At 47.2% G+C, this 12,909-nt stretch overlaps 1 protein-coding gene across 6 annotated transcripts in view; it reads right to left on the bottom strand.

Annotated features, from left to right (window-relative positions):
- The window catches only part of ELAVL1 (ELAV like RNA binding protein 1), a 54,415-nt gene that overhangs the window by 35,268 nt on the left and 6,238 nt on the right, over window positions 1-12,909 (bottom strand). For all 6 annotated transcript variants that reach the window (XR_010425406.1, XM_064637505.1, XM_064637501.1 and 3 more), the window contains exon 2: window positions 8,228-8,411. Coding sequence is in view for 5 of the 6 variants with exons in the window: in XM_064637505.1 (XP_064493575.1) it covers window positions 8,228-8,411 (184 nt within the window). In the remaining variant the exon portion in view is untranslated. The remainder of the gene's footprint in view (window positions 1-8,227; window positions 8,412-12,909) is intronic.

Genomic DNA, 12,909 nt, shown 5'->3' with positions numbered 1-12,909 from the left:
AAAGAAAGTACCTCGTTATATTGGTAAGGACTTTCCAATCCAGACTGTGCCCCTGCTGCTTCCCTTGGTTCTATAGACCAGGACAAAAGTCTCTTTCTGTTCATGGCCAAACCATGACAAGTCTCATTTATGGAAGTTTAAGGGCAAAATCACACTTAAGCTGGTTTGGAAAGCCTGACCTTCAAATAACTCAGCAAAACATTACAAATTACAAATAAAGTGGCCTCTCTTCTTTATGCAAAATCACTGGTATTTGCCTTGAAACAAAGCATCTCAAACAGACCCTTTGGGGAAAAGTCAAAAGCTACAAATCCAACTTGACATGAGTCTGTTATTCACCCTGACTCAGACAGTTCACAGGGATCTCACCATCTCACCAATATCACAACAATCCAACTGCAAGAGTGACAGCTTTAGATCCTGAAAAGGTTCACTTTTTTAGTGATTAATTTTATGTCACGAAGCCTCTCTGCATATTTATCATCTCTATATGTTCTCTTTAGATTTTTTTCCTTTCTCTCATTTCCAGAACATTTCTCTATTGAGGTTTAATTTCAGTTGCTCCAGGGCTCTTTTTCCAGATGAACTGCCAGCACCCGGGATGTTGTGAAGTGAAAAGGATTCTGAAAGTGAACACAGAAAATACCAGGCCCAAAATTGTGCAGGAATACCACAGGCTAGTTTTTTGAGGGAATATTTGGGAGGAAAATTCCTTGCACACTTACTACAAGATCTTATTTCTTTAAATGAGACAAAATCTGTTCACCTGTTGTTGGAACAAAAACCTGACTGTTCAAGATGCTGAGGGCTGAAAAATCCACTTCCCCCATCTCCTAAGGAAGAAACTTCAGCTCTCAAATAATGATAGTTTTAGCAGTGAACATTACAGTGCAAAACCTCAGCTAGTGTTCAGAGTCACCACGATCACAGGTCAAGCAGAACCAAACTGTTACTGTGCAGAAGCTGCCCCTTGGAAGAGAATGGAAAGTATTGCAAGATGTGGAACAGTAACTCCCAGTAAAAACATGTTGAGAAATACTAGAGCACAACTAAGGATGTTGCTACCTGGCTCATTGTATGGATGGATGGAAAAGAAAGGCAAAGGAAGCAGAGCCATGGAATGGTCTGTCCAGCTCTGCTGGCCTTTTTACTTTAATACCATAGGGAGGGACACTGAGCACGAACATAGTTACCCTCTCAATGTATCCAGAGAGAGTGGAAGGATACCATGACCCCAAACCAGCAGGAAATCACCCTCCCTTGTGCCAGCCCTGCCTCAAGGCTTTCAGAGAACAGTCAGGGTCCCTCTGAATGGCAGCACCACCACCTGGACACCAGTCACTGCTCCCAGTTTGGCATCACCGCACACATGTCGAGAGTGTAACCTGAACCATCAGCCAGGGCAGTGACCAACACTTCTAACAGATCTGGCCCTGGTGTCAAATCTCTGGGTCCTTCACTAATGACTTGCCTCAGGGGCTGCTTTCCAATCCCCCCACAGGTCCTCCACCCGGTGGCACAGTGCCCACCTGCAGCAACACCAACACCTCTGCCCAGCCTGAGAGAGAGGCCCAGGCAGTCCCTGCTCCCTCCACCACACTCTGTGCTCAACGTAGTTCGTTTTTGATCAAGGCCTGTGCTGTCCCAGGGATAGTGTTACCAGGGATAGTGAGTGCTGGAGACTGCAGCACCTCAGCACCAGCCCTGAGTGCACATGGGCTGGTCACAGCACAGTCCCCAGCCCCTGCCCTGCTCTGCCTGCTCCCACAGCTCTGGCCAGTCTACTACAGTCTAGGCCAGACTGGCACATAGGCCTGGCCTAAGTAACAGCTACACAGGTGCTTCACTCTCCCAACCAGGGGTTAACTGGAACAAAAACTCCAACCTCCTTAGATCAAGTGCTGACAGAGCTCTGAGCAACCTGCTGTAAGCCCAGTTGTCCTACAGCTATCCCTTCCTGGCAACAGCCACCACAGAAGTCCTTTGACAAACCCAGAAGTTCCCAAAACATTTAGAAGCAGAGTTCAGGTACTGCTGCAGGAGCTGATGCTTCTGGCTGTGCTCTGAACCCTCTGAAAGAACCCAAGCAGCCTTTAGGACTACGAAGAGGGGGGAGGTTCTGTAGAGGAAGGGTCTGAGGAGCAGCTGAGGGCACTGGGCTGGTTCAGCTGGAGCAGAGGAGACTGAGGGGAGACTCCTCGGGGGCTGCAGCTCCTGCCGAGGGGAGATGGAGGGGCAGGGACTGAGCTCTGCTCTGGGACCAGGGACAGGACCCAGGGAAGGGCTGGAGCTGTGCCAGGGGGGTTGGGATGGATCTCAGGGAAAGGTTCTTCCCCCACAGGGTGCTGGGGCACTGCCCAGGCTCCCCAGGGCAGTGGGCACGGCCCCAAGGCTGCCAGAGCTCCAGGAGCGTTTGGACAACGCTCTGAGGGACAGGGTGGGATTGTTGGGGTGTCTGGGCAGGGCAGGGGTTGGACTCAATGATCCTTGTAGGTTCCTTCCAGCTCAGGAGATTCCATGATGCTATGATTTAGATTAACTGTATTCCTGTACCCTTGCTGAACTCAGTTACTACCTCTAAGGCAGTTTATGTGGCCACCCTTATGAGAAAGGAAATTAAGTGGAGCTGGCAGAGCTGGAAGGGTGTTCACGTTTTCAGTATCTGGGCAATTTGTCTGCAAAGCATTTGCACTTCTCATTAAGTTAACCACTGCCACAAGGCATTCTTGAATGCACATTTAAAGAAATCACATACCACCAAATGTGATTAAAGAGCTAGAAAAAAAAATCCAGGGGTAATGATGCATTCCAATTCCACAGTTAACAGCAAACCTGCATAAGCAATTTCACGGGTGTTGTCAATGCAAAAGAAAACTATTTCAACCGAAGAGAATCCTTAGATCCATTCCACAGACAATAACACTTCAGAATTCTGTTTCTACACCGAGCCCACTGCGCTACTGAAAGGAGACTTGCTCTGTCACGTGAGCTGGAGCTACTCACTGCTCTGCAGGACCTGACAGCAGGGCAATAAAATCCTCCTCCCCTTTCTACTCTATAAGCTTACAAGGACACAGACATTCATTTGCTTTTTTAGGCTCCTGAGAACCAGTCTTCCAGAGAATACACCACAAAAAGAAAAAGACAGGGGAAAGGTGAAGCTGCACATCCATTCCTGACCAACTGACACGACCTAGAAGTGACTTCTTTTTGGTCCTGTAAGCAACATGCCCCAGGCACACCTGCAGCGAGTGAGCACCATGACAGCATTGTTTGAGAGGGACCCAGGTTTCTGCACACAACCAACAAGTCACCCCAAAATGTCCTTTCTGTTCCACATTTTTTTCAGCAGCAGTGGAGCAATCCCTTTGTCTCTGGCAGCTGCTGATCCCGGGGTTCAGCCTCAGTGAGCTCCATCAGTGCTCCCTGACAGCAGCAAACACAGGCAGTGCAGAGTGCCCACGTCTCCTCCAGCCCCTGCACAGAGGGGGCCGTGTTTTGGGAGCTGACAGGTACAGACAGAGCCTCTGGCACAGTCTGAAGGATCATATCCTACATTTCCTAGAGTAGAAAGTCATGAGTATTTTGTCACGAGTGTCACAGGGATAACATCCCCTGCTCAGGCAGTACAGAAGGTGTGAGGGAGGGAGCAGGAATCCTCAGAAGTTGGATGCCTCCCTAACAAAACCAACTGCCATCAGAAGGAACCCTCACACAGAGAGGTGTGCACAGGAAACCTGTCACCACAGACCCAGAGCTATGGGTGTCAGGAGCAACAAACCCCACAGGGGTCTGAGACCATGAACATGTGGGGAAAAAGGTTCACAGAATCCCAGAATAGAATCCTAGAACATCCTGAGTTGGAAAGGACCCACAAGGATCATCCAGTCCAACGCCTGGCCCTGCAAAGCACAGCCCCAACAATCCCACCCTGTCCCTCAGAGTGTTTTCCAAACCCTCCTGGAGCTCTGGCAGCCTTGGGGCCGTGCCCACTGCCCTGGGGAGCCTGGGCAGTGCCCCAGCACCCTGTGGGGGAAGAACCTTTCCCTGAGATCCAACCTAGACCTCCCCCAACACAGCCTCATGCTGTTTTTGCTGAACTCTCTTCACTGCACTCCAAGGACAGTCACACAGAGCTTCACAGGAGGAGCCATCCCACAGATCACACCATGCCAATAAGCAGGAACATTATTTTTAATATCAGCCTATGATGACTTCACATATGAGCTTGGCAGCTTTTTATTTTTGAACAGTTCCACAAAGAGCAGGTGTTTAACCCAAGCTTTTCAGAAGTTTAGGACAGTCAGGTTTGAAAATACCAACACTTCATCAGGGTGAGGGGAAGACAGAGTAACTAAAACCCTCATGACAGATTAAGTTTCAGCTTCAGCATTTTGTCCAGAAGGACTAACAGCCTGTGTATGCACAGCTGCATGGACAGCAGGCTAAAGATGACCGTGCTCTCTCAGAAAATTTAGAGGTATTGATTCATGCAGTGCACAATCAGACATCCTGACACAACGAGCCATCAGCATTCATGCTGGATGAAATTCAGCAAGCCTGGAGTGTCCAGAGGCCTGGATTTTGGTGTTAACAGGCACTGAAGGAGGAGAAATGTTTAAAAACGTTCACCTGTAAGAAGAGTCCAGCACAGCACACTGTCTGGAAACCCAGACCCCAGAATCTGGATGTTGCAGCAAAGTCAAGCACCCCCAATGCAAAATACAGCACAGGATGTATTTCTTCTGCTGAGTCCTCTCTGGCCTGAGGTCGTTGCTCCAAGGAAGGGGACATTTAACATCATACACATCACTGGAGAGGGAACCAGTGCAGAGCACAAGCCTGGCCCCCCTGTGTCTGCAGTCAGTGATGCAGGGATACAGTCTGATCAGTGTAGGCTGACTGGACCAACCCCAAACTTCTCCTTGCTCTCCCACTCATGAGCCAGAGCCACGGGAAGGAAGGATTTCGTTGATGGAATCGGGTCAGTGTCTACTCACAGAGCTCAGCAATCACCACGACAGGCCAGGAGATGCAACAGTGAAAAGCTTCCCCTCAGGCTGGACACTGTGCACACTGTGCTGGGCAGTGGGAACCAGCCTTACAACACTTCCCCAGGGTTCAGAGCCCCCAGGCACGGCTGGTGCTCGATTAAGATCTGACAGAAAGGACAGTATCCAAGAATTCTATAGTTCTCTTATGAAAATCCTGGATGGCCAAGACACGCTCCCCGTGAACATGTGCAGTGGGGAGCAACAATTGTTGCAGAGCAACAATCCAGTATCTGCCCACTGACCCCAAGGACTGATCACTCATCACAAGTCAAGGAAAGTCATGTCTGGAAGTGCTGAGGAATGCAATACACCAACTGGGAATGCAGAGCCCAGCCCTCTACACCTCCAGTCTGATCAGGAAAAGCTGGAGGAGCCCTGCACCCTGCTAACACTCATCTACTGTGCACAAGCTTCTCTGTACAGCTACTGAAAAAAAAAAAATGAGCAGAAAAAGAAGCTGTCACGTCTCAAACAACAACTCAAACTCAGTCACACTTTCACCAATGGTGACAACCCACGTGTACACAAAGCTGAAAATTCCTGCTAGGAATGTGAACTCACACTATGGTTTGCTGCTTCCCTAAAGCCCACCAATAATGAGATAAAGGATGAGCAGTCTGGTGGCTTCAAAGAGTTCCTCTACACTTTATAACCACAGTCTAACACATGGAACACAGATTGTTCAATACTGTGCTGCATTTGAAGCAAAACCCATTAACATATATAATGATCATAATGTCCTTTGCTCGAACAAACCCAAACTTTGGCTTCCAAATCAATTCTTGAATCCAGTAATCAGTCTCCAGAAAGCTCAGGCCAGTTCAATAAGTCATTAAAAACTGCATTCCAGGCAGAAGACATTTTCTGCCTCACATGTTTCATTAATAGACAATGAGTTAAAAAAAATTTACATAGCAGTGAATGTTTTGCAAAAAGTAAGCGTTATCAACCAAACACTGATTTTAACTCTGCAAATACAGACAATAAAGGGAACTCCAAAGACAAGACCCTTGATTATTAGAACTTCAGGGAGGCACCAAAGCTGTGACTTCACTGAAAAGAACTGAACTGATCCAAAAAGTCTCATTCCAACAAAAGCAAAGGTTACCTCCCTCCTGTCCAGGCCACTCAACCCCGCTATGCCTCACATGCCAATACTGTGACTTATCTGACCAGAAACCAAGGTCAGGGAGCTGAACAGGTTTTTCTGCAGCTCCTGTTTCCTGCTGTCTGCCACGGGGCCAGGGAAATGCAAGTGGGGGCACAAGGAAAGCAGAATTCTGCCACAGGACTGTTCTGTTCAGGGGTAGCCACACACCAATCTGTTCAATGCAGAGTTTGAGAACAGACATTTAATGCAAACATGAAAAGGCAGAAAGAAAAGTAAGAAAGGAAGAAAAAAGGTTTAGAAGGTTCCTAAAGAAGCCAATTCTTAGGTACTGATACTCCAGAACTATCAGTGAGCATGGAGATGACTGGGAACTGCCCCAACAGTGTTGCAAGTGAATGAAAAATTAGGAAGCAACCAAATTCAGTGGTGTGACCACTGCAGAATCCAACACCTGCAGCCACTTACAAGAAAAGCCAGCATTCTATCTGCAGGCACCCAAAGACTCCATGCAACACTAACAGCACTTTTACTTTTGATTCTTCAGGTTAAGAACATCCTGAAGCACAAAAGTGTATGGTTTGGACTTCAAACTAGCCAGCACTGTCAAGTTCTAAGTTAAAGTTAACCAGACTTCAGCAGTGTTTGAAGCTACAGGGAACAGAGTGCAGGAAGAGTCTCAGCTTCAGGCAGTGATGAGTCTCTTGCTTCCCACCAAAAAAATCCTTCCCTCCCACGCAGGTGATTTTGTGCTTATTTGACAGTCTGAGGTGTGGGTCAGCTATGACTTCAGCTATCATTAAACAAGGGGTCTTGTTCCTTGCAAAACCAGCCTTCAGAGCAAGCCTCAACTTCTGAGCACCTCAAAGTGCACAACAACATCTGGGCTGAACTCTCAGCTGCCAAAAAATTGAAAGAAATCAGTATTTAGGTAACTATTTGATCGTGACTGAACATATACATCCCATAAGTACACATTTAGACAGACAGGCATCATGTGAAACTTCAGCTGAGAGATATCAGGAAAACCAGAGACATGGAAATCGGAGAGGCTGCTCTGAAAGGAAATCCTAAAGGTTTTAATTACTCAGTTCTCATGTCTATTCTCCAGCATATAAAACAAAGTACTATAGATACAAGAGTACAAAGAACTCTCATGCATTCCATGAGCTCTCCTGCAGCTTTCCCAGCCAGTGGAGCAGTCTCAGGCTTGTTCCCTTATGGATTAGATAATGATCAGTATTGCTGGAGTCTGAAATACAAGACTGAGCATGTGCAGCAAAGAATTCCACAAGCATTCAGCTGCAGGCTGGGAACACACACATGTGCACAGCTGGTTAACAGCACACATACTGCCCCCCCCAGAAACAACCACAAAATCCAAGATTCTGTGAATTCTGAACGAGAACAACCAAAACCTGTAAATGAAGTATTTTAACAGTACAAGGACCAAAACCTCCTCACAGAGCAGCTTAAAAGCTCCTGCAACTAAACAGATATGGCTCGTGGAACCAGCTGCTCTGTCAGCACTTGTCTGGCTTCAATGAAACATTAAGTTTCACAAATCTGAACAACTCATTCCTCTCATATTTTAAAGCTACTACTACCAATCCCATGTAAAGGAACTCACCAGTTAAATTCCTCAGGGGCGATAATGCCACCAGACACTCGCCACACCTTTATTTTACCGATCAAAATCAGAGCAAAACGTTTGTTTGTAAATTCAGAGCTCTGGTAGAGTCAAAACCACTCAGACTGTAGGAAGAATAAATCAGCTGGTGACTAAATCCAAGCTAGTTTTAGACATGCCTATTGATGTTCAGATCTGGGAACTGTACTTCTTGGAACTCTTGGCCACAATAGTCATTAGTTCAGCCTTGAGCATTCTATCCTCCTAATACCCACCATCTAGTCCTGGCATTACTGCAGTTCCAGGCACAGCTGTCAATAGTTTGATTACACACATGCACGAATATACAATATTTCTACATTAAGGTGCATTAAATCAAGTATTTGCTTGAGCAGTCTACCCCAAAGTGACAATTTCTGATGCACTGGATCTTACCTGCAACTTTGTCCCGAATCAGTTTTGCAGATTCCACTTCGCCGATGCTGCTGAACAGACTCCGTAACTCATCCTGTGTCATGTTCTGAGGGAGGTAGTTCACAATTAAATTTGTCCTACCAATGTCATCCCTGCAATCTTCAGCCATGTGATCTTCATAACCATTAGACATTTTATAATGTATCTGCAAAGAGGAGAAAAACCCCAGTGAGTTCTAGATCTTGGCATTTCAATAAGCCAAACTTCCTCCACCTGAAATAAGTCTGAATGTTTATTTTAAAAACTGAGAACAAGCCACTGCTTCAGCAATGCATTTTTTTTCCACTCACAAAACATCATTTGTTGAAAATTCCAGAACAATTCATTCTTTCAAACTCACAAGCACGGTATTTTACAGAACTATGCACCATTAAAGAGCTCATCAAGATATTTTTTTTTTACAGTAACAAAAAGCATCGAGACAGATTTTGCAGACGTTCCTGTAAACCAAAATATTCCCAACAGCTAAGGCAAAAATCAGGTTCCCCGTGTCCAAACACTTGACCAGCCAGAACCAAACTGCCACCTCAACCTGAATTCCAACCTTATGCCCAGAACTCCTCCAGACAGAGAGGGAAGCAGCCAGATCTACTGACCCAGTTCAGTGTCTCAACTGGGGACTATTTATTTTCTGTATGTTTTCCCCTGCACCTGTTGCTTGTCCTGCACCTGTTCAATGGTGTGTTTGGTGCTGCTTAACTGTGTGTATGTAACCTGTGAGTCTGTGCTGCACACCCACTTTGGGGCATATTGAGTATTTGACTGAGTTTCTATTTTTGCACCTTTTTAAGGAAGGCCTTGAGAAAACATCCAGAAATTCCATCACAGAAAGGTACTCTCCACCTCAGTCAGCCATCAGGGACTGAATCCTGACATTACAGGTGCAGAGAACACCTACAACACAAACTCACACCAGATCCAAACTGCTCATGGCCTGACAGAATTGGAGATTTTAAAGCGCTTCGACCACTTTGAAATAGTCAAAATCAGAATATCTAACCCCTGTTCCTGCAACAGGATCTGCAGATCAGATCTAAAGGATGAGCCCTTCCACAGACAGCATCACTGCTGACAACCACAAGCTGAACAATGGCAGAAGTCAGGAACAGCAAGTAGAAATCCTCAGCCTACAAAGGGATCATTCCCTGCACGAAGGGACTTCAGGCCCTTCACCAGAAGCTGCTGTTAAGTCCTGTTGACATTTATTTCATACTCTCTTCTTGCAAAGGTCAGATTTTTTTTAACTGGCAATCCCTGAGCACATCATTACAGAACAAACCATGAGAAAACTTATTTAACACAGTACGGATTTGACCTGAATCTTTACCTTTTTAATACAGCATTAAGAGCTGGTAGCTCAGAGCAGGAGAGGTCTTGCTCCCCCTCGCCCACAGATCAGGTTCTACTCCCCATTTCTGTTTGAAGTGTCAACTCAAGCCTGCCCCAGCACCCTCTGCCCACAGGATAACCAATCTGTACCGTGAGAGCAATGGAAACTGCACAGGAGGGAAGCCCTTTTTGTTGTGTCAGCAATTTTAATCTGCTTCCCTTGCAGTGAGATAAGCACCAGTTAATGCCAGAGGACTGGAGAGCAGGGGGAGCACAGCAAAGCTGAAATCAGGGGAAGAGATGCCCCCCATCCAAGGATTTTTAAGCCTCCAGGTTGTCTCAGTTGTGTTGTGAAATTCTACCATTAAATACACTTTCCCTCCCTGCTCTGTCAGGACTGGCTGAGCACAATCTCAGAGAAGTTTCCTGTTCTGCTAAACAACACTCAACGAGCTGAACTGTCTCTGTTCACTGTACCTGAGCTACAAACCCACACACACACAACATTTTTTAAATTATCTTAATGGAAGGCAACTTTGCTTGCCTTTGTCCTCTACAAAATTCAAGCCCTACTAGCACAAGACACCAATATGTTGATGAGTCTGGAAGTTGTATGATACAAAAAGAAGAAACATTGAGATTTTTCCATCTTTACGAGACAAAAGTTCAAATTTCCTTCACTGTAACCTAATTTACCCAGCATATAATAGAAATCCTCCTGGTGCCAAGATTAAGAAATTGCTATACATTTCCAAAACCAGAAACTTAAGGAAAAGAGTTTGGGGTTTTGAGGTTTTTTTAACCCCCAAGGTGTATCTGCTGCCTAAAAAGGAGGCACCACAGTCACAGACCAAGCACAGAAACTGTCCCAGCACACTATGATGGCAAGTTACCAAACTTTTATCTGGGATTAAGCAGAACTGACAGGAGTTTGGCAGGGGCTGTTGACTTTCCATCATTGTCCCACAGCCTCCAACCCAACTGCCTGCAGTACTCGCTGTCTGCACCTCCTGGGATACACAAGGCATGCCCAGGGCAGTGCTGATTCAGAGGCACTGGGAGTGGGAAGGAAACTTCCACCTGCTTTGCTTCAGACATTTGGAAAAAATTACAGGAAGTCCTTGCATAGAGGCCTGGCAAACATTCCCTGGGGATACAGGAATGAAGCATGAGGGAGTGATAAAGGCACAGTGAAGAGGAAAAGGAGCAGAGCATGGAGAGAGAAGATGTTTATTTCTTCCTAAACTTTCACCAGGCACTTACAAAATCTGTTACAAGATTAACACTGTCCAACCATCCTGGAAGTTAATGGGAAACCACTTCCTCCGTGATGGAGTGTTAAGGAAACTCCCCCATCTGACCAGCCTGATGCCACTCTGGGGGCCCCACTGGCACCAGCCCACACTGTCACTGCTGGGACTGAAGACCCTTCACAGCAGCAGCTCCAGTGACCCCACAGGGGCCCCATATGACTCCCACACACCCCACACTCCTCCAGTCAGACCAGTCCCCCTCACCAGCTCAGCCCCTGGGTTCCCAGAGCACAGCCCCAGACTCTGGTTCCTTTGTGGTGCAGGGACACAGAACAGCTCGAGCTGGTGCCCCTGGGGAGGGACCCCAGACAAAGGCACCCCCGGGGGGGGCTGATATTTAATATGGGGTCTTCTCAGTGTGTCAGGGGAGGTTTAGGTTGGATATTAGGAAAAGGTTCTGGAACAGGCTCTCCAGGTAGGTGCTCACAGCCCAAAGTCTGCCAGAGCTCAAGTACACCCCCCACCAGGCACACCCTGCAGCTCACAGTGCCACTGCCCACCTGCATCAGGTGTGTTCCCAACAGGTGAACAGCTCTCATGCCAGCAAAAATAAAAACAGCCCCTGAAGAACTGTAACCTTTGAACACTGAAAAGAATTCCAGAAAGGGGGTATAAGATGGGAAGGATGCCTGTAACAAGACTGGTACTTTGCAGCCTTCCCAAAACAGGCCTTCAATTCTATGTCCAAAAAACCCGAAACTTTAAGACTACCTTTGGTTGCACTGCAGCTCCCAAAATGCCAATTTTTTTTAAAATAACCAAACTTTGCAGAAGCTTCTTTGAAAAGGCAGAGCCACTTTCTTCCGTGGGTAAGATGCCCTCGAACCTGTGATGCCAAGGGAGCATCGAGCAATGAAAAGGAACCACATGTGCTGTGCCTGAATCCTCCCTCCACTGTGCAGGTGCCCGAATCCCCACAGCCCAACACTTCACCACCTATGCCAAACACTGCTCAGGCACCCACAGCCAGGTTGGCACTTCCAGGACTGGACTGAAACGTTCTCCATGGTATTATTTTCAGAAATGTTGCTCTGACTGTGACAATCACCTTCTCACAAGAGCACACCAGATCCCAGAAGGTTTAACGGTTCTGGCAACAGACCAATAAAAGTCTTTTCCAAACAATACTCTATCTTCATACAGAATTCTAGGAATCAGAGCTATCAGTGCTTTCACTGCAAGATGTTTGCTAAGAAGGAAGACCTGTACAGATTTGAGGAGATCATGTGAAACAGGAACACTGGTAAGGAGAACTGTCTTTGACATCAGGCAAGAGGTTTTGTCTGTCTTCACCTTGTTCACAGGACTGCAAAGGCATAGATCACTTCTGGGATCACAAACTTGAATGTAGATACCTTAACAGATGCTCATGGAATCCCAGAATGGTTTGGGTGGGAAAGGACCCTAAAGGTCATCTCGTTCCACCCTCTTCCATGGGCAGGGACACCATTCCCCTTTGTCCTGTCCCTCCGGGTCCTTGTCCCCAGTCCCTCTCCAGCTCTCCTGGAGCCCCTTTAGGCACTGGAAGGGGCTCTCAGCTCTCCCTGGAGCCTTCTCTTCTCCAGGGGAACCCCCCCAGCTCTCCCAGCCTGGCTCCAGAGCAGAGGGGCTCCAGCCCTCAGAGCATCTCCAGGGCCTCCTCTGGACGTGCTCCAACAGGTCCATGTCCTTCTTGTGTTGGGAGCCCCAGAGCTGGACACAGTGCTCTGGGTGGGGTGGTTGATGATGTGAGCATTTCAGCTACTGCAGAACCTAAGATGGGAAATTGTGGCACCTTCACTGGAGCACTGGGAATGGGCCACAATGAGCACAGCACAGTCCTTAAACCAGCAGACCCGAGGCTGCTGACGCAGTTACTGATCCCAGACCAGCCTTTCTCTGCACTGAAGTGCCAGGCAGCATCACCCAGGACAGCCTGTGCAGGAAGGGCTTCAGGAGACAGTGCCTGACAGAGCCCCTGAACTGGTGAAATCTCCTTGTTGCAGTTGTTAGTGGTGAATG

The sequence above is a fragment of the Pseudopipra pipra genome, chromosome 27 (assembly GCF_036250125.1).
Source record: "Pseudopipra pipra isolate bDixPip1 chromosome 27, bDixPip1.hap1, whole genome shotgun sequence".
Lineage (NCBI taxonomy): Eukaryota > Metazoa > Chordata > Aves > Passeriformes > Pipridae > Pseudopipra > Pseudopipra pipra.
Note: the sequence above shows the minus strand (reverse complement) of the source record. Positions and strands in the feature narration are given on the sequence as shown.